The following is a 19,064-nucleotide window of genomic DNA, read 5'->3' as shown; positions in this document are numbered from 1 at the left end:
ACCTTTGCCATGTGTTATAAGTGCTCAAAAAATAAGCATCAAATTAAATTGAATGCCCTGCCATTGGGTGCCTTTGCTGCTCTGATATGAAAGTACAAAAACAGAGTCTTTGAATTAAAATGTGTTCATCCTCAACATGAATATTATGCTCTATTCCAGGTTCATCACTCATTAAACCATTGTTAGATGACTTCCTTTTCCGAGCTTCTAGAATTATTTTAAATAGTCATTCTCCAGCTGGCAGTGCCGCCATCAGTCAACAGGACTTTCATCCAAAGTATGGAAAATGCACGTTGTGTTCAGTTTTGGTAAAAATTCTAATTCGAAACTTTAGTCCACAAAGCTTTTCTTAACTTGGAGTTTGTTTCCATCTTGTGAGTGTGTGTAGTTATAAGATATTATCCACCCTATGAAGAAATGCATGTAAAGGGGATAAGCCAGGATAAGCCTGCCTGGCACATAGTGAGTGCTGGGCAAGGATGCCGGTGCCATTATTATCATCAAATAAGAAGAGTAAGTAGTAAATAATGTGCTTAATTTGGTCGGTAGCAAATTCCAAGACAAACCGAGATCAGAAGAATTAAATCCAAAGTTAGAGTAAATAGGCTCTGAATCTTGAGTTTCTTCTAGGAAGAAAGCATAGGTGCTTTTAGTGCATGAACCTTGTGATTTGCTGGGTATTGCCTGTGTCCTGACGATTAAAACTGCTAGTGACTTATTGTGGTAATTTTAGAATCAAATACTGTATTAGTTTTTATGGGTAGAAATGTGAAAGATCTTTCTGGAACGTTGACCCTATTGGGTGCTCCTGGAGCCATAGGAGGAGCCTGCCCCTTGCTGCCATCTTCCTTGCTCCGAATCCAGCTTACTCCATTCTTACGAAAACCAGACTTAACTGAACAATCCTGAAGAAACTGGGGACTTGGTGTTTAACCAGTGAAAAACACTCCCGTATAATTTCAGTGGTGATTGAAACGAGCAAGGCACAAGAAGCAACATTTCATGGAATCTCAAGCGATATCTTTTCACGTATGAGTATTTCTCTATGTAGCTTTCCTTACTAGCAAAATCTGTTTCAGGCAGTCAGCCTTCATTAGAACTCTTGGGGTGTCTCTCAGGCTTTGGCTCCCATCTCACCCCTGCCCCAGTCTTGTTCTGGAAGATCCGGCACTGGCTCCGTTGGGAGTCTTTTATTAAAGTAGTAGAAATACGTGAGTATCTCCGTTTTCAGTGAACGGGGAAAATAAATCCTTAGCAGTTTTATTGAAATTTTTATTCGTGAACCCTCCTTGTATTTATTAAAAGTAATACCTCCATCAGCAAGGAGTTGGGTTTTTTAATCATACACAGTGCCTTAATTAGAAAAGGCAGTGTTTTGTTTCATCCCTCCCCGTGCATTGAGTGAGGCTCACTTATCACAGTGACTCCAGCTGTTTCCCGTCTGAACCCTAATGCCAGAAAGAGCTTTAAAATACACCGTATTTTCACAAGTGACATTTATTCTTATTAACACTAACAAAGGAATTTCGTAATGCTTAGCCTGTGTGTACGGTTCCTCCTATTCGTTCTTTACCTGTCCTTTGCAAACCAAAAGTCCAAGTAAGAGGCAAAGGACAGGGCCAGCTGCTGGCCCTTGTCCTCAGGGCCTGGCCCAGTGCTGATCTAAGAGCCCCACAGCCCCTCGTGAACACATCTCCCACACTGCACCCCATACGTGTTTCTCTCAGAGGTTCGATGTCCTCTTTTCTGTGTATCCTTCCTAACCTGTGATCTCCTCAGTAATGTAAGGTTGGCCTAGGTGACAGTGAGAAATTCCTGTCCATCCCCAAAGTGATTTCTTCTAAACGTGAACAATTATCAGAAGCCTTTGGTTTCCTGCAGACTGCCTGCTAGTTACCTTTTATTGTCATTTGAAACAAATTAATTTGGCAAACCACGTATTTCTGTCTCCGTTTTCTCGGCAAGATGAAGTTGATTAGTGTCCTCAAAGAATTTTTTATCACCAGACACATATAAAAAACATTTACGGGTATCTCTTCTGATCCACATAGCTTTCTTTTCCTGCCATTTAGATATTTGAATTTCAGGACAATGTCTACAAAAAGCTTCCTTGCTACCTACTTTGAGAGAGAGTTATTCTCATGTTTTCCTTGGTAAAAGTTTCAGACTCTTTATCCTCCATTTTTGCTGATCCAAACCTTAGATAAAAATACTCTGGACTCCTAAGTGAGACATTTCGCTACTTTGTCAGGCCAAGAAGATATGTAGCTCTTAACCATAACCATTCCTCCTGTATTCATGGCCTCTTCCTTGAAGTAAACACTTCCCGCTGGATTCCTAGAGCTCTGCCATCAGACCTGATTAACTCAGTTTGAGGAATTGCGGCTCTGATACTTTCATTTCAAATGTTGATTGAGTTTAATGACCAACTCAAGTGGATTATTCACTGTTGGAACTGACTTGCGTCTTTTGTTTGTAGGTGTAGTACAGTGAATAGCCGACTGGCAGCCTATGAAGTCCTTGTGATGCTGGCTGATAGTTCCCCGGCAAATCTTCAAATTATCACGAAAGAACTGCTTTCCATGCATCATCAGCCTGACCCTGCTCTCACCAAGGAGTTTGATGTAAGTTTCCTAGACCTTGATACACTTGAATTTTTTTAGGATGCTCAATCAAACGTATAACTTTAAAGCCTGTGTCTGCATTACCCTAATCCCAAAGAAAGTCAGTAGTATTCTTTTGCTTATCATGTTCCCATACTCTAATCAAGCATAATCTACTAAATTACTTCATACCATGGTAATACTGTATTGCTCAATGATAACCCTTTTTACTAATTAAAGAGAAGACATTTTTAAGTCACTTGATAATTACTCTCGGTAAGAAGTAGCATTTCAGCCTATGCTTTGAGTAACCGCGCGTGGTACAGGGCCAGGCCACGGAGATACATGCTCGAACGTTGGCTCTGTCACAGTGCAGTCTACATTCATTTAAATTCAGCTAAGATTTATGGAGTTTAGAATGCACTAATAGGTGTGTTGGGCTTTTGGAGCTCAAAAATGCAGACAGGATTCCAGCCCTCAAGAAAGTCGGTGTCGAGTGGAGGAGACAGACCCGACCCGCAGGCAGATAATTTCAATATAATGTGATCGGTTGGAAGATCCGGGTCATGTCCTGAAGGCTCTCCTCGCAGAGGGGCACTCTACCACCAGACGGCGGCGTCTTAGAAGGCGTCTTAGAAAGGATGAAGCTGGAAAGAGAACTCCAACGCTTCACAAGCTGGTGGGAAGGTGATTCCACAATGAGAAGGACGTGGGCGGAGCTGTGGAGCCAAGCAGGGGCTTAGTATCCATTGGGAACTACAGGAGGGGAGCAGCAGACCAGGAGCCGGAGGACGCTTTGAGAGCTTTGAGAGCCGCTTTTGTGTTCTCCACGGACCTTGCGGAGCCGGGCCTACCCCTTCGGACAGCTGAGCTGAGTCGTGTGCGGCATACAGGTTAGGCAGGAAAGGAAGGTGTTGTAGACAGAGAAAATAGCACTTGCACAATGAAATGCGAGCGTGTAAACTGGAAACTGTTTTCGTATCAAAACATTTAGTTTATAAAACGTGTGCTTTAGTTTTACATAGTTTATTTGACAGATTTAAATGGAAATTTTATTTTTTTCATAAGTCAGGGATTATGTCACCACATAAGGGAGAAAACATTTTTCTCATGTAAATACTTATTTTTTAGCACTGTTGTGAACGACTTTTTCTTGTAACTTTTTAAAAATCTGTGCTTTGGACTCCACAAATACATTACCATATTGATTAGATCTTAGAAATCACCCTGCTCTACGCGTATGTCAAATGTAAGTGGAAAATATATAATATTTAGCAATTCCTTGAGGTTTAAAACACCTGCAGGGTTTTGTGGGTTAGTTACGATATGGATGCAGGTGCTTAATATATATGCAGAACGGGTGATTCTGGGCATGGCATTAGAACCAAGATTCTGCTTAAGTGGCATTTCAAGGTGTGTCCTATCCATTTCTACTTTGAGAAGTGCCGTGTTCAACTTTATCCAGGAAGACTTTTCTAGGTTATTTCTAGCCAGAAAAGCATTGTAATGGGATCTGTGTTAGGACAAAGCATCTTTAAGTGAAATGCTAGCGTATTTACCTGTTCCTTTAACTGTATGCTGATTAGCAGTGGTTCCGCAGAAGAAGCTTACTTCCTTAAAAAGGAAGGGAGGGAATATGAGGCTTCCTTGACCATCCAGATTGGTCAAGAATCTACAGAGTAAACACTGCATAGAACCCTATTCCATTTGTGCAGAGTGCTACCTCGGTTTGTAAGTAGATCTGTTTACTTGCTTGATGTCTCTGTAATCGAGCAGGCCGTGAGCTCCTCGAGACATTATGCCTGGCACGGTGCTGGCACCCAGTAGGTTCTTAATAAATGTTTGTTGAATGGTAATCAAGTGACAGAATGCGTGACTACTAGATGGGCAAACAAACAAACATGACGCGTTAGGTACTTTATGAATGGAAAAGGAGCGTTGAGGTATTAGTATTATTAGCATCTGCGGAGGTACTTCCAGAACATGGGTTTTGTTAGCATGACTCCTAAGCCACTGGATGGATAAATCTGTGGGTATATCTCTTTTCCCTCTCAGACATCTCAGATAACCATGGTGAAAATGGGCTGGTGACAGATACACTAATTCTCTCTCTACTGTTCCTACTCCTCTCTCTTCTAGTATCTTCCCCCTGTGGATAGCAGGTCCAGCTCAGGGTTTGTGGGGCTGAGGAATGGCGGCGCTACGTGTTACATGAATGCAGTCTTCCAGCAACTGTATATGCAGCCTGGTCTGCCTGAGGTGATTGCTTTCTTCTTTCCTGTTTGGTATGACAGATAAAGCGTGCAGTGGCTGAAAATGGTCCCGTATTCATATATTGCAACATATAGGGGTCAGGAGCACTGACCACCACCATGCAGTCAAAAATATAATTTATATATTGCATTTTGGGTTTACTAAAAATCTAGACATCACTAGGGATTCTTCAGTCACTTCTGAAATCTGTGCACATCTGAACACATTGTTTACAGTCGCATGTTTGGGGGTTTTTTTTAATTTTTTTTTTTAATGTTTATGTATTTTTGAGAGAGCATGAGCAGGGGAGGGGTAGAGGGGGGGGGGGGGGGGGGGAGACACAGAATCCGAAGCAGGCTCCAGGCTCTGAGCTGTCAGCCCAGAGCCCGACGCGGGACTCAAACCCCCAAGCTGTGAGATCATGACCTGAGCTGCAGTCAGACGCTCAACTGAGCCACCCAGGTGCCCCCACAGTCACATGTTTTTATAAATCTGCTGAGGGAATATGCTGCCTGTTTGACAGCTAGACTTGACCAAATGGGATTTTTGAACTAAGTTACTGTCAAATTCTGTTCTATAACATTACTAATATTTTTAGTATTTTAGAAAAATTTAGGGTCTGTCATCAGTGTTTTATAAGAGTTCAGTTGACTCTTGAACAACATATAGGGGTCAGGAGCGCTGACCACCCCCCTCATGCAGTCAAAAATCCACACGTAACTTTTGACTCCCCGCTGATATTAACCACTAATATTCTACTGTTGACTGGACAGTTAACACAGATTTTTGTACGTTATATGTATATATGCATAATATAATGCAATATGTATTACATATTCTTACAGTAGAGTAAGCCACAGAAGAGAAAATATATTTATAATACTGTACTGTATTTATCACAAAAAAATCCATGTGTAAGTGGGCCCACACAGTTCAAACCCACGCGCAAGGGTCAACGTATAGTAGAAGCTTGTGATATCGCAGTCAGTAGTGTTGAGAATATCTCCGTGTATCATGGCACGTTTAACCTCTCATAGAGATAACTGGTATTCCTCATTCTAGCTTTTCGTAATCAAACAGGCTCAAAGAAATGATTTGTTCACGTTTCCACCAGCTAGGAAGTATGGAGGCTAAACATACTGAGAGTTGTAGCCACGCTCAGACATACGTAGCGCTGTGAAAGCAAGGTGGGAAGTACCTGTGCATATGTCCGTGTTTCCAGTGGAGCAGGGAACTACTTCTAGCTTAATGCATTGCGTTTCTTTCCAGTCGTTACTTTCAGTAGATGATGACACAGACAATCCAGATGACAGCGTATTCTACCAGGTGCAGTCTCTCTTTGGGCATTTGATGGAAAGCAAGCTGCAGTATTACGTACCTGAGAACTTCTGGAAGGTATTTCACTCAGTCACTTCAGATAGTTAGATCTAGTGATAATTGTTTCTGTCTTTATTAACTCCAGACTAATCCCGTTGCCAAGAACCTATAGAAGAATGGGCTGTACCATTCTTCTTAAGATCGATATTTGATTTCAGATGATTAGAATATTAAGAAAAGTCATTTATAATTTCTAGGGATTTGCTAATCTTAACAATTTTGAATGTTTCTCATGATTCTTGTTCTGATTCTTTGGATATTTGTTGACATTAATGTTCTAAATATTTTTTTATTCTTTTTTTGTTTACCGTAAATTTTAGTTAGTGAACGTACAGCGCAATATTGGTTTCAGGCGTAGAATTCAGTGGTTTACCTCTTACATTCAACACCCAGTTCTCATCCCAGCCAGTGTCCTCCTTAGTACTCATCACCCATCCAGCCCATCCCCCGCCCACCTCCCTCCATCAACGCTCAGTTTGTTCTCTATCTTTAAGAGTCTCATATGGTTTGTTTCCCTCTCTCCTCTCCCCACCCCCTTCCCATATGTTTATCTGTTTTGTTTCTTAAATTTTATTTATTTATTTATTTGTTTATTTTCTGAGAGAGAGAAAAAGAGGGAGCAGCATGAGCAGGGGAGGGGCAGAGAGAGAGAGAATCTTAAGTAGGCTCCATTTTCCACGCAGAACCGATTTGGGGCTCTGTCTCACAAACTGTGAGATCATGACCTGAGCCCAAATCAAGAGTCAGATGCTTAACTGACTGAGCCACCCGGGCGGCCCTCTTAAATTTTACCTAAGAGTGAAATCATACGCTACTTGTCTTTCTCTGATTGACTTATTTTGCTTAGCATGGTACATTCTAGCTTCATCCACGTCATTGCAGATGACAAGATTTCATTCTTTTCGATGGCTGTATAAATGTATACACACACACACACACACACACACACACACAGAGATATCACCTCTTTATCCATTCATCAGTCACTGTGCTCTTTTGGGCTCTTGCCATAGTTTGGCTATTGTTAATATTGCTGCTGTGAACATTGGGGTGCATGTGCCCCTTTGAATCTGTATTTTTATATCATTTGGGCAAATACCTAGTAGTGCAATTCCTGGGTTATAGGGTAGTTCTATTTTTAATTTTTTGAGCAATCTCCATACTGTTCTCCAGAGTAGCTGCACCAGTTTAAATTCCCACCAGCAGTGCAAGAGGTAAGGAACATTACTTTGTAACATTGCTCTACTCTGTTTCACGGGAGGAGTACCTTGTATTTTCCCCTATAGTTTGGAAAGTTCTAAGACAGAAACTGTTCTGTGGCCTCAGGTCCCAGCCGGTATGGTTTCCCAGACTTGTTTCGGTTACACAGAAGCCAGGGAAAAGCATAGATAACCAAGCTCATCTCACTTCAGGACAAGTGTCTAATGTCCTATTAGTGAACTTGGTTTTTAGAAGCATTTGAGTGCTCTTTCACATCCGTGTTCTAATGTATTCAGAGATTGCTGCTTTTCCTTTAGCAATATATTTAATTCTTGTCTTGCACAGATTTTCAAGATGTGGAACAAAGAACTTTATGTGAGAGAGCAGCAGGATGCATATGAATTCTTCACTAGTCTTATTGATCAGATGGACGAATATCTCAAGGTAGAGAACATCTCACTTTCCCTCAAACTGTAGTACGAGAGCAGAGTTGCAGGATTTGGGATGACTGTGAAACCTACAGATCAGAAAGTGGTCATCTGGAACACCCCACCTGTAATTCATTTCCTCCGGGTTTGAACATCAAAACAGACACAGATCCCTGAATGATGGACTTCTCTTCTTAATTCCTCCAACACTTGATGGAGAAGTATGTCATTCTTAATCTGTTCTCCACAGTAACCATTTGTGTCCACGTGCTCTGCCAGAGGTTGCCTGACCTCAGGAGTGCTGCCCTCGCCAGTGACCTGACGGCCCTGTGCATAGCAGCCCAACTCAGCCAGAGGGCCAGATTAAAAAGTTATTTGTGGTGATGTTTGAGCCCAAAGCTTCCTGCCCCCACCCAGTGTAACGTGTGACAAACTTCCTAAGTGGTGCTGCCTTCTAGTTATAGGGCGTCCTCCATCACTGCCATTAGCTGTCCCTCTTCTCCTTAGTAGGCACAAGTCAGGATGTCCTTTTTCAAATAACTTAGGAATTGATAGCATTTTATCCACAAGGAAGAAAAGATTGTGAAGAGTTGCTACTAACTTGGTTGTTGCGGCGTGGGGAGAAGAGTTCGGAATCGTCACGGAAATGACAAGCTTTTCTTGTCACCAGCTGTGACTGGCCCCTCCCCTCTTCCTTTGCCGGCTGTTCAGGCTCTTCTAATAGCCAGTGGGCCCAAATGGGTTATAAGCCTCCTATTCATTCCCAACTTAAACTACCATCATGACTCTTTTTATTTTAGCTGTTAAGTTGAAATCTGCTTTAGCTTAGGTCTAAATAAAATTCTATCTAAGTGACCTAGAAATTGTAGGGGCATCAGCTAAAATTCTAACTTTTGATTCCAACAGAAAATGGGGAGAGACCAGATTTTTAAGAATACTTTCCAGGGCATCTATTCTGATCAGAAGATCTGTAAAGACTGTCCTCACAGGTTAGTGAAGTTACCACGGACATCAAAAAATGTCATCATTGTTTTTATTTTTTTTCTCTTAACAGGTAGCACGTTATTCATTCATTTTCATCCGTATTTCACTTGGCTAAAATGACAATATATGAAAATCTCAGCTGTTAATCTTTTTAATGATTATTTATTTTGAGGGAGGGAGGGAGAGAGAGAGAGAGAGAGAGAGAGAGAGAGAGAGAGAACGAACCGGGGAGGAGCAGAAAGAGAGGAAGAGAGAATCCCAAGCAGGTTCTGTGCTGTCAGTACCGACCCCGATGTGGGGGCTCTAACTCATGAACCAGGAGATCGTGACCCGAACTGAAATTAAGAGTCAGACACTTAACCGACTGAGCCACCCAGGTGCCCCAGCTAGTATCTTTTTTAATAGTATTTTTATTCCATAAGCTACTGTAACAATTTATTGATATATTTTTATTCAGCCAAGTTCTATAATATTCAGGCTCATGAGCATCGCCATGCTTAGTATTCAGTAAATCATGATGCAAGCAGATTTCCTACTCATGTATTTAAGGCAAAGCTTTAAGAATGCTTTAAGTTTCATTTGTAAGTATGTGGATTTCCATAGGAAGTCACAAATCCTCAAACAGGAAAATACGTATTCTCAGGGTTATCCTGATCCAGAAATCAAATTTGGAAGCAATATTTTTATAGTAGAAAAAGGATTCAGTATTAAGGTAAAAACATGGAAATTGCTAATTGGCTACAGTCGTAATGTACATGATCGTTGTCCTTTCTATTTTTATTTTTTAGTTTTTTAACAGTATTTTTTTTTAAGTTTCTTGTGAAAGAGAGACGAAGAGAGTGTATGTGTGAGTGGGAGAGGGACAGAGAGAATCCCAAGGAGGCTCCACGCTGCCAGTACAGAGCCTGATGGGGGCTCGATCCCACAAACCATGAGATCATGACCTGAGCTGAAGTCGAGTCAGACACTTAACCGACTGAGCCACCCAGGCGCCCCAGTCGTCGTCCTTTTTAAATAGTGCTTCTAGTGTGTTGTGAATCTTGCATTTGTTGACAGACTGGCAGATCTGTCTCCGTGGACCTATGAAGGTTTATTGAGTTAAGTTTCTTTGGTTTCCATTTCTAAAATTTCTTCGTTGAAATTCCTAATTGTTAAGTGATTTTGAATTGCCAAAAACTGGTATTTGTATTTGGCAGTGTACCTTTAAAAGGATGAGGGATGGCACGTGTTAATTTCACTGATCATGAATGTAGACCTGTGTTCAGTCTCTGCTACTGTGGTAGTGTCAAGATCTTTATTTAAATTCCATGGTTGATTATGTTTTTTCTGTGATTTGCTAATCAGATATGAGCGTGAGGAAGCTTTCATGGCCCTCAATCTTGGAGTTACTTCTTGTCAGAGCTTGGAAATTTCTTTGGACCAGTTTGTTAGAGGAGAAGTTCTAGAAGGAAGTAATGCATATTACTGCGAAAAGTGTAAAGAAAAGGTATGACACTTGCCTTTTTTGAAAAACAAGATCAATCTGTTACTCATTTAGTTTGTCTTTATGTTTTATGTAGGAACAATATTAAGCTCCAATTGTTGCTTCCATTAAATTGTGTCTTTCCCTGTTTTCACATGGGCGGGAAAGGCCTGTGAAAATCTGTGACCTTTGTATGACGTTGCTGTTTTCTTTGCTCCGTGGAGGTAATTGGGTTTTGCTTTTCTTTAGAGAATAACTGTGAAAAGGACCTGCATTAAGTCTTTACCTAGCGTCTTGGTAATTCACCTAATGAGATTTGGATTTGACTGGGAGAGTGGACGCTCCATTAAATATGACGAACAGATAAGGGTAACTTATTTTTTTTTCCCTGAAATGTCTTACAACCGTTACCTCACTTTCTTTTCCGCTGTTTACTTTTTATATTTTTAACTTTCATCCCCACTGTGAAAGGCTATGGTCTCAGCATTCTGAGGGGTACACAGCCCCTTGTCTTAAGCAACTGCTGCCCATGGACAGGCAGATCCGTAAACAACCCTCCTACCTGGTGATAGAGGGGAGGTAATCCTAGCTAGAACCAGGAAAACATCCCTCTTTTTGGAATCTGACTTAATTGGGTATTGCCGTGGATGTTACTCATCAACACTAATGTTGTCCGTTTGCTTTTAAATAGTTTCCCTGGATGCTAAACATGGAGCCCTACACAGTTTCAGGAATGGCTCGCCAGGATTCGTCTTCTGAAGTTGGTGAAAATGGGCGAAGTATGGACCAGGGAGGTGGAGGATCCCCACGAAAAAAAGTTGCCCTCACGGAAAACTATGAACTTGTCGGTGTCATCGTCCACAGTGGGCAGGCACATGCGGGTCACTACTATTCCTTCATTAAGGACCGACGGTAGGGGTCTCACGCGGTCCCTCCCCCTGCCTTCCAGTAGTCGTGCCTCCACACCCACTTCCTGTCTCTCTCCTCCACTCCCCCTGCCCTCCTGTGCCTCTCCCTTGCTCTCCCTGCCCTACTTTATCATCCGTGCTTATGAGTGTAGTGCAAAGAAGCTTTTGCATTGCTCTTTGGTCGTATTTCATATTGGATTTTTAAAACTTAGTATAACAGTTTTTACCTCTTTGGTTTGAAAAGTTGTTTTAGAAATTTAAGGGTTGTCCATTTGAAAATACCCAAATAGAGTCATCTGCTCTATTTGTAGACAATACATAGAGATAAAGGCTGGGGAGGGGGATGTTGGGTTTCCATCTTATAACATTTGTCTCCCTGTGGGCTTCAGGGGGTGTGGAAAAGGAAAATGGTACAAGTTTAATGACACAGTCATAGAAGAATTTGACCTAAATGATGAGACCCTGGAGTACGAATGCTTTGGAGGAGAATATAGACCAAAAGTTTATGATCAAAGTAAGTATTTACAAGTGGATGTTTCACATTAGTTTGTTTGTTTGTTTGTTTGTTTGTTTGTTTTTTAACTTACGGTTTTCTATCAAATTGGAAGCAGTATTCTTTACATAAAAATGTAATTTTATTCTTTTTACATACCACTTTTCAGGCTGTATAGATCCACAAACTCATAGATAGGCAGAGTGGAAATGTTTAAGCTGCTTACAGAACGTTTTTTAAAATAATTCCTTGCAGCGGCACTGGGGGGACAGGTGATAGAGGAAGAGGAAGAAACGAATATCAGAGAGAAACTAACGAACACAGAATTTCAGCCTTAAAAATTGTTTCAGAGGAAGTAGTTGTCTGCTAAACTTCTCACATTTCCTTTTTACTTTCAGAGAGGCACGATGAATTAGACAAGACCCCTTGAACGCCTGTTTTTGAAACCGTATTTATTATGTAGCGTGGCAGTCCTTCTCTCCACAGCCACTGCCCCCCCCCCCCCCCCCGAAGAAAAACTATGAGGAAAAGGACATCACAGAATCCAATCAGAATTTGCCATGGGGGCGGGGAGGGGGACATTTTGTAGAGATCTTAGCATTTCTGAAACCTGATTTTGCAATATTTTAGGGGCATTTAAAATTCTCTGCCTGTATTTGGGTCAGAAGGAAATAAGAGAAACAGGTGAAGGAAGTAAGAGGTACAGACTTCTAATTAGAATATAAGTAAGTCACAAGGATGGAAAGTAAGCCTAGGAAATCGAGTCAGTAATATCGTCACAAAGCTGTATGGCAACAGATGGTGATATATTTATCTTGGTGAGCATTTCGTAGCGTGTATAATTGTCAAAACACTATGTTGGCTACCTACAGCTAACATGTCAACTATGCTTCAGTTAAAAATTAAAATGAAATATTCTGTGTCAGATTTTGATGCCATGCCATGGTAGTCCTGTGTCTAATAATAGTAACCTTTAATGGTTAAATCCAGTACCGTTGCCAAAACTTACCTAGATTTGGTTGTTCTATGCAAAAATGGCTAAGTGAGGCAATTATAATCCCATCCTGTGCCGCAGAACTTCTTTTTAAGTGTTCCTTGCCTTTCGTTTAAATCTAGACTCGCCTAGGAATGTTTATCTTCTTTACCCCATCTTTGTACAGCTTCCTTACGGGTCTTCTGTGTCACCTTCCAAGCATTATGGTACAAGGACACACACTTTACTTACACTTTGCATTCAAGTTTTGTAAACATTTGCTGGATTCATGAGCCTTTCTTTTGGATTGTCGAGACAAGAAACCTTCTTTATTCTATTTACAAAGGCTTCTTCCTTCATGTCTTGTTCTAAAGCAAACCCGTATACAGATGTTCGCCGAAGATACTGGAATGCCTATATGCTCTTCTACCAAAGGGTCTCTGATCAAAACTCCCCAGTATTACCAAAGAAGAGTCGAGTCAGTGTGGTACGGCAGGAAGCTGAGGATCTCTCTCTGTGAGTTTCTCTTTCACATAGTTTGCTGTGTGATTTCAGTACGTGGTCATTGTAATCTTGAGTACAGTGTTTAGGATTTACAGGTAACTTGTTAAACAAACTAGAGAGAAATTCTAAAAAGAAAGTGAGTAAATCTCATTACCCCTTTTCTTATGGCCACCTTTTTATTATTTCCTTGGCAGAAGTTATTTCGTATTTAGAACATGCACGTAGGGGCACCTGGGTGGATCAGTCAGCCGAGTGTCCAACTCTGGCTCAGGTCATGATCTCACGGTTCATGAGTTCGAGCCCTGCATCAGGCTCTCTGCTGACAGCACAGAGCCTGTTTCAGATCCTCTGCCCCCCTCTCTCTCCGCTTTCAAAAATAAACATTCAAAATATTTAAAAAAAAAAAAAAAAAAAAAAAGCACGTAAACTATTTCGTTCTAGAATCGAGATTTTTTTCCAATCTCAGCATTTATGGAATACACTTTATAGTCAAAAGTGTGGCACTTTGCCAGCACTGTGGGTTTTTTTTAAGGTCGTCTTGTTTGTGAATTTGCATTTAAATATATTGGATCGGTAAAGTACGCAGTTTATTGTTAAGCCTCGTACCCTGTGTACGTAAGTGTGTCAGGTTGTGGTAAGTGCTAAAACGGCAGCCGCTTTACACCACACGGTTTTCTGATTCTGTCCTTAGGTCAGCGCCGTCCTCACCGGAAATTTCACCTCAGTCCTCCCCTCGGCCCCATAGGCCTAACAATGACCGGCTCTCTATTCTAACCAAGCTGGTTAAAAAAGGTGAGAAGAAAGGGCTATTTGTGGAGAAAATGCCTGCTCGAATATACCAGGTAAGACCCATGTAAGAAATTCTAAGGGAGAAAAATCACATAAAAGTCCAAATCTGCCCCGTAGGTCCGGAAGTACTCCTGCCGGCCTCCTTGTGGACTTGGTTGGACCTTGCGTGCCTCATCCAACCCACCTCATCTCACGAGTCTTTTATAACAGGTCACAGAGGTGTCCACAGACTCAAGGGGGCCGGCACTGTCACTGGCCTGCTATGTGGCTGGGGGTTGCCACGGATACACAAGTGGGAGGGAGTGGCCGGTAGAGACAAACGCCGCTGAAACTAACTTACCGTCTGGAGAGGAAAAGAAGTTAGGGTTCAGTATCTTTGGGTAAAACCAGTATGACAGTGATAACCACCAATTATTGAATATCTGCTCTGCGCCACGTGCTTTAAACAAATCCTTAATTCTTAAAAACTCTTGTGAAGTAGGAGGTTTTATTCCCATTTTTCAGATGGAAAAACTGAGGTCACAAAAGGAGAAATGTGAGGCTCCTGGGTGGCTCACTCAGTTGAGCGTCTGACTCTTGATTTCAGCTCAGGTCATGATCTCACAGTTCGTGAGATTGAACCCCGTGTCGGGCTCTGCGCTGACAGCACGGAGCCTGCTTGGGATTCTCTCTCTTCCTCTTTCTCTGTCCCTGTCCTGGCTCACGCGCATGTGCTCTCTCACACTCGCTCACTCTCTGTCTCTCTCTCAAAATAAACTTTAAAAAAAGAAAGGAGAAATGACCTACCAGTTCACAGAACCAGGATTTAAATTCGGAACTGTCCAACTACCCAGTCCAGGCTTTATACATAAGTAATCCAAAGCTGAGTTAGCCAGAACCAGAGAATTTAAGAAAATTGTGGAGTGTTTCGTGAAGAGAGAAAGATTTAAGCCATCTGATACAAGGAAAACGTGAATTTGGTTGTGCTTGGGAGAGCTCTGTTTGTCCCTTCCAACCCAAAATAACTGGTTTGACTTCACTTGTCCCTCATATGGTGGTTTTCCTAAATTTCCCAGAAGTATTTGGTTTGATGAATAATAATTCACCTTCTTACAGCTTCTTATATTTGAAGGAAGATTTTCCTCTCTCCCTGTTTAAAATTTCAAAGCTCTAGAGAAGGGTTTTTGTGAACTTTTCTAACTTAATGTAAAACCCTTTCTACCTAATGTGTCATTAAAAATCTTCCACGTGCTGAATACTTTGCCCTGTTTCTTAAAAATAATTACTGATTTTCTTTTGTAGATGGTGAGAGATGAAAACCTCAAGTTTATGAAGAATAGAGATGTATACAGTAGCGATTATTTCAGTTTTGTTTTGTCTTTAGCGTCACTGAATGCTGTAAGTACTAGTTGGCTTGTTAGTGAAGGACTAAGAAAGCAGAGTGAAATCTGTCAGCTCAAGCGTTCAGTGACAGCCCTCGGTTGTTAGCATTCAGATTGGATGCCCAGAACATTCCCGCAAATGATGTCACTTACTGGGTGATATTAAAATACTGGCAGTGCCCAGAACATATAATGCGGATTGTGAATGGGTGCGGGTGTCCACATACTGGCTTTTTAAAGCGCTTTTTAATTTTATGAAGAATATCTGAGAATAGCCATGAGGCGAGGTCGGTGAATATTGGGCTCGGTGGAGGTTAATTTGTCCCAGTTTGTCATCAGACATCTTCAGACTCAAGACGAACTTCCAAGTACTTCTTTTTCTTGAGTACCATGATTATGATTCGCCAATAAGGGAGAAACTTTCTTAGTCTGTTGACAGTGTTTAACATCCTGTGGTCTAAAGGCTCTATTTTGAGAGGGCTTCATAAAAAAATGAAGAGGATGTCTTTTCTTAACCTTTTTAAAAATTTAAATGGAACGTTTTTTCTATAATAAGCTGGCTAGATTTTTCTTATTAGTGTTTAACTTTATTATAAGTTATTCAATTCATAACATGTAATAATCTATAAAACGCCTTTGAAAAATGCTGTGTTTTTTCACTCTCTCTCAGACTAAATTAAAGCATCCATATTATCCTTGCATGGCAAAGGTGAGCTTACAGCTTGCAATTCAGTTCCTTTTTCAAACTTATCTACGGACAAAGAAAAAACTCAGGTAAGAAATGACATGTTTTGATAGTCTGTTGTGACAGAAGGCACTCATTAATTCAATTAAAATTGAATTTATAAATTCAAAGCATTGTGAAGGCACCTACCTAATACATTCCGGTGACTAAGACATGGTTCCTATCTTTAAGGAATTTCTAATCTCATAGGAAGGATAAATCAGAAGAAGCAAGGCATAAATGCTGTACGTCTTTGGGAACTGGACAAAGTCCTATCCAAATATGGGGATTGGGTAGGTGTTAAAGACATTGGCGTTCTCAGAGAATTTTGAAAGGCAAAAACAAACAGAGGGAATAATCTAGGTGAAAGGGGAAAACCTGAGTAACGGATAAGACTTGCCTGAAGAGCTATGAATGACTAGTGTTGTGCTCGTACATGTAAGGACTCACTGGAAGTGAGGTCACCTGTGGGCTTTGAAGGAGCCCGTCAAGTGTCGTGAGTGCCACAGAGGGGAGCTGGGCCTTTGTTCACTGGGAAACCATGAAGGGTTTTTGAACAGGGGGCAGTATGCACAGAGGCACGCTAGATTTGGACCGGCCTATTGTCCACCGTTGGTTTTTATCTTTAGCACCTGGAAGGTGCCCGACACATGGTAGGTGCTGGGTGAAGAGCTGTCTGTGAATAAACGGGTGAGAGGCAAAGAGTAAGTTACCCGCTGGCCGGAGGAGGTACCCGGAGCAAGGAGGGACTCGGGCGAGGAAGGCAGCTACAGTCGGAAGATGGGGACAGTTCTGTCTGTTCTCTCTCGCCGGTCCCGTGCACTTCTCCCACGTATGGGCAGGTTTTTTAGAAAGACTCTGCAATCGAAAAACACTGGAGAAGAAACAGATATAATGGCAACTTCATTTTCATGTGTAATTAAGATATATTAAATGATACTGATCTTTATTCTTCAGTTGGAAAAGAAGGACTACTATGTTCCTTTCTTTAAATGTCTGGCATAGGACTAACTAAGGAATTGCATTCCTTTTGTTCGTGAAGTTGGCTTGAGCTGTTGGTACATGGGAGACTGTTTCCATTTTGTTTATATTTACCATTTTGGGGCTGGAGAGAGTGGAGGGGTGTTACGTGAGGTCATGGGCAATTTAGTCATTATACCTCATTGTCTGCCCAAATGTTTTTCTTCCATAAAACAGGATATTAATAATTATAGCAATGAAGTATAAAAATGTTGATGTAATAACCTATTTTGAAGGTGGGCATTTTGTGAATGTCGATCAGTGAAGCAAAACAAAATGCTGCAGGGCAGACGTTTTTCCCAATTAAAACTGTCTGAAGAAGATGCAAAAGATAAAAGTTAAACTCTAAGACTTAAGCTTCTTTACACATTTTTGTGGGGAGGAGGGACAGGGATAGGCGAATCACATCACAAATACCAAAAAATGCAAAGCACTGGCTTCCGGGGTGCATGAAGCCATGTTAGTCAGCGGTCATTGGGTATTCAACTTACCCTCTACCCAACCTCCCCCAAAAATAGGTTAACTAAAACCAAGGTGACACTCCATGGGGTTATTTGCGGGGGTCGTACTCCTTACATCTCTGTCTTTGCTTTTTTTAAAGGGTTGATACTGAAGAATGGATTGCCACTATTGAAGCATTACTTTCCAAAAGTTTTGATGCTTGTCAGTGGCTCGTTGAATATTTTATTAGTTCTGAAGGACGAGAATTAATAAAGTAAGTGTCAAGATCTTTTAATTAATTAAAAGAAATCTGTGTCTCTTCTAGTGATTTAGAGCTGCAATTTCTTGTGACTATTTTTATTTCTACTTGAAATTGCTTTTCCGATTGGCGTCAGTTTTGGACTTTTTTCCCTAGAAGCATGAGGAACTGTTCAGTTCACTCTAAAATCGTTCTTTCGTAAAACCGTCTCTGATGGACTAGACTCAGACGAGTGTTCCGTGAGCGCAAGGAAAGCATGTGTGCACATAGGCACACGGTCACAGGCAAGCATGGCCTGAACTCCTGCTGTGGCTCAGGAGATTCCAGAAGATGCGTCCCCTCCCTCAGGGACTCACAGTCTGGTGGCAAGGTGGAGAGGTCAGCAATGCCCGGTTACTGCATAGCATCTAGCTATGTTTGGATTCTACTATTTTTCAAAAACTTACTACTAGTATAATACCTATGGTAGTACATTTACCTACATACATACCTGTAATAAAAAATAATTAGCTTTTTTTTTTTAACGTTTATTTATTTTTGAGACAGAGAGAGAGCATGAACGGGGGAGGGGCAGAGAGAGAGGGAGACACAGAATCGGAAACAGGCCCCAGGCTCTGAGCCATCAGCCCAGAGCCCGACGCGGGGCTCGAACTCACGGACCGCGAGATCGTGACCTGGCTGAAGTCGGACGCTTAACCGACTGCGCCACCCAGGCGCCCCAAAAATAATTAGCTTTTTCTGGTGAAAAGTCTAGATGCTCCAGTCACTGTGGATGTTTAGCCTGTACTCCCAGTCATCCTTGGGCCAGTTTCTCTTGTCCTTGGGGAGTACAGTACTTACGCACAGGCTCTGTGATCTCAGTGGGCCCCTCCTTCATCTCCTCACCCCTCATGCCTGCCATGTTAGCACACCCCACCTCCAGCTAAGGACCTTGCCTCGGACTTCACTGAGAATATACGAGTCACAAATGAGCAGGCCTCTATCCCCAGCACGTCGGAGCCTGTTCTCATCATCTTTTCTCCTGTTACTGTGGGGGAGTGTCCTGTCTCCTCTCAAAATGAATGTCTACATGAGCAAACCCTTTATCGGCTCTTACTCCTGCATCTTTACCTTCTAGAATTTTCTACAGAGTACTTCTGTCAGCATGCGGATATGCTCTGGTATCTCTCAGCTCGAACAGACAACAGAGAATTCAGAAATACAAGCTCGTTTCACAGGGAGCTCACAGTCTGGTGGCATGTTAGCGAATCGAAACTCTTGATCCCATATTCCTTTCATCTCTAGG

At 41.7% G+C, this 19,064-nt stretch overlaps 1 protein-coding gene across 3 annotated transcripts in view; it reads left to right on the top strand.

Annotated features, from left to right (window-relative positions):
* Window positions 1-19,064, top strand: part of USP24 (ubiquitin specific peptidase 24) — a 141,259-nt gene that overhangs the window by 95,915 nt on the left and 26,280 nt on the right. For all 3 annotated transcript variants that reach the window (XM_045477530.1, XM_045477531.1, XM_045477532.1), the window contains exons 41-55: window positions 160-277; window positions 2,480-2,624; window positions 4,743-4,862; window positions 6,126-6,251; window positions 7,779-7,877; window positions 8,768-8,850; window positions 10,190-10,331; window positions 10,557-10,676; window positions 10,999-11,219; window positions 11,605-11,729; window positions 13,056-13,197; window positions 13,877-14,027; window positions 15,256-15,351; window positions 16,006-16,109; window positions 17,681-17,794. In XM_045477530.1, coding sequence (XP_045333486.1) covers window positions 160-277; window positions 2,480-2,624; window positions 4,743-4,862; window positions 6,126-6,251; window positions 7,779-7,877; window positions 8,768-8,850; window positions 10,190-10,331; window positions 10,557-10,676; window positions 10,999-11,219; window positions 11,605-11,729; window positions 13,056-13,197; window positions 13,877-14,027; window positions 15,256-15,351; window positions 16,006-16,109; window positions 17,681-17,794 — 1,906 coding nt within the window. The remainder of the gene's footprint in view (window positions 1-159; window positions 278-2,479; window positions 2,625-4,742; window positions 4,863-6,125; window positions 6,252-7,778; window positions 7,878-8,767; window positions 8,851-10,189; window positions 10,332-10,556; window positions 10,677-10,998; window positions 11,220-11,604; window positions 11,730-13,055; window positions 13,198-13,876; window positions 14,028-15,255; window positions 15,352-16,005; window positions 16,110-17,680; window positions 17,795-19,064) is intronic.

Source organism: Leopardus geoffroyi, chromosome C1 (genome assembly GCF_018350155.1).
Source record: "Leopardus geoffroyi isolate Oge1 chromosome C1, O.geoffroyi_Oge1_pat1.0, whole genome shotgun sequence".
NCBI classification, from domain to species: domain Eukaryota; kingdom Metazoa; phylum Chordata; class Mammalia; order Carnivora; family Felidae; genus Leopardus; species Leopardus geoffroyi.
The sequence above is the reverse complement of the archived record's forward strand: the minus strand, read 5'-3'. Positions and strand labels throughout refer to the sequence as shown.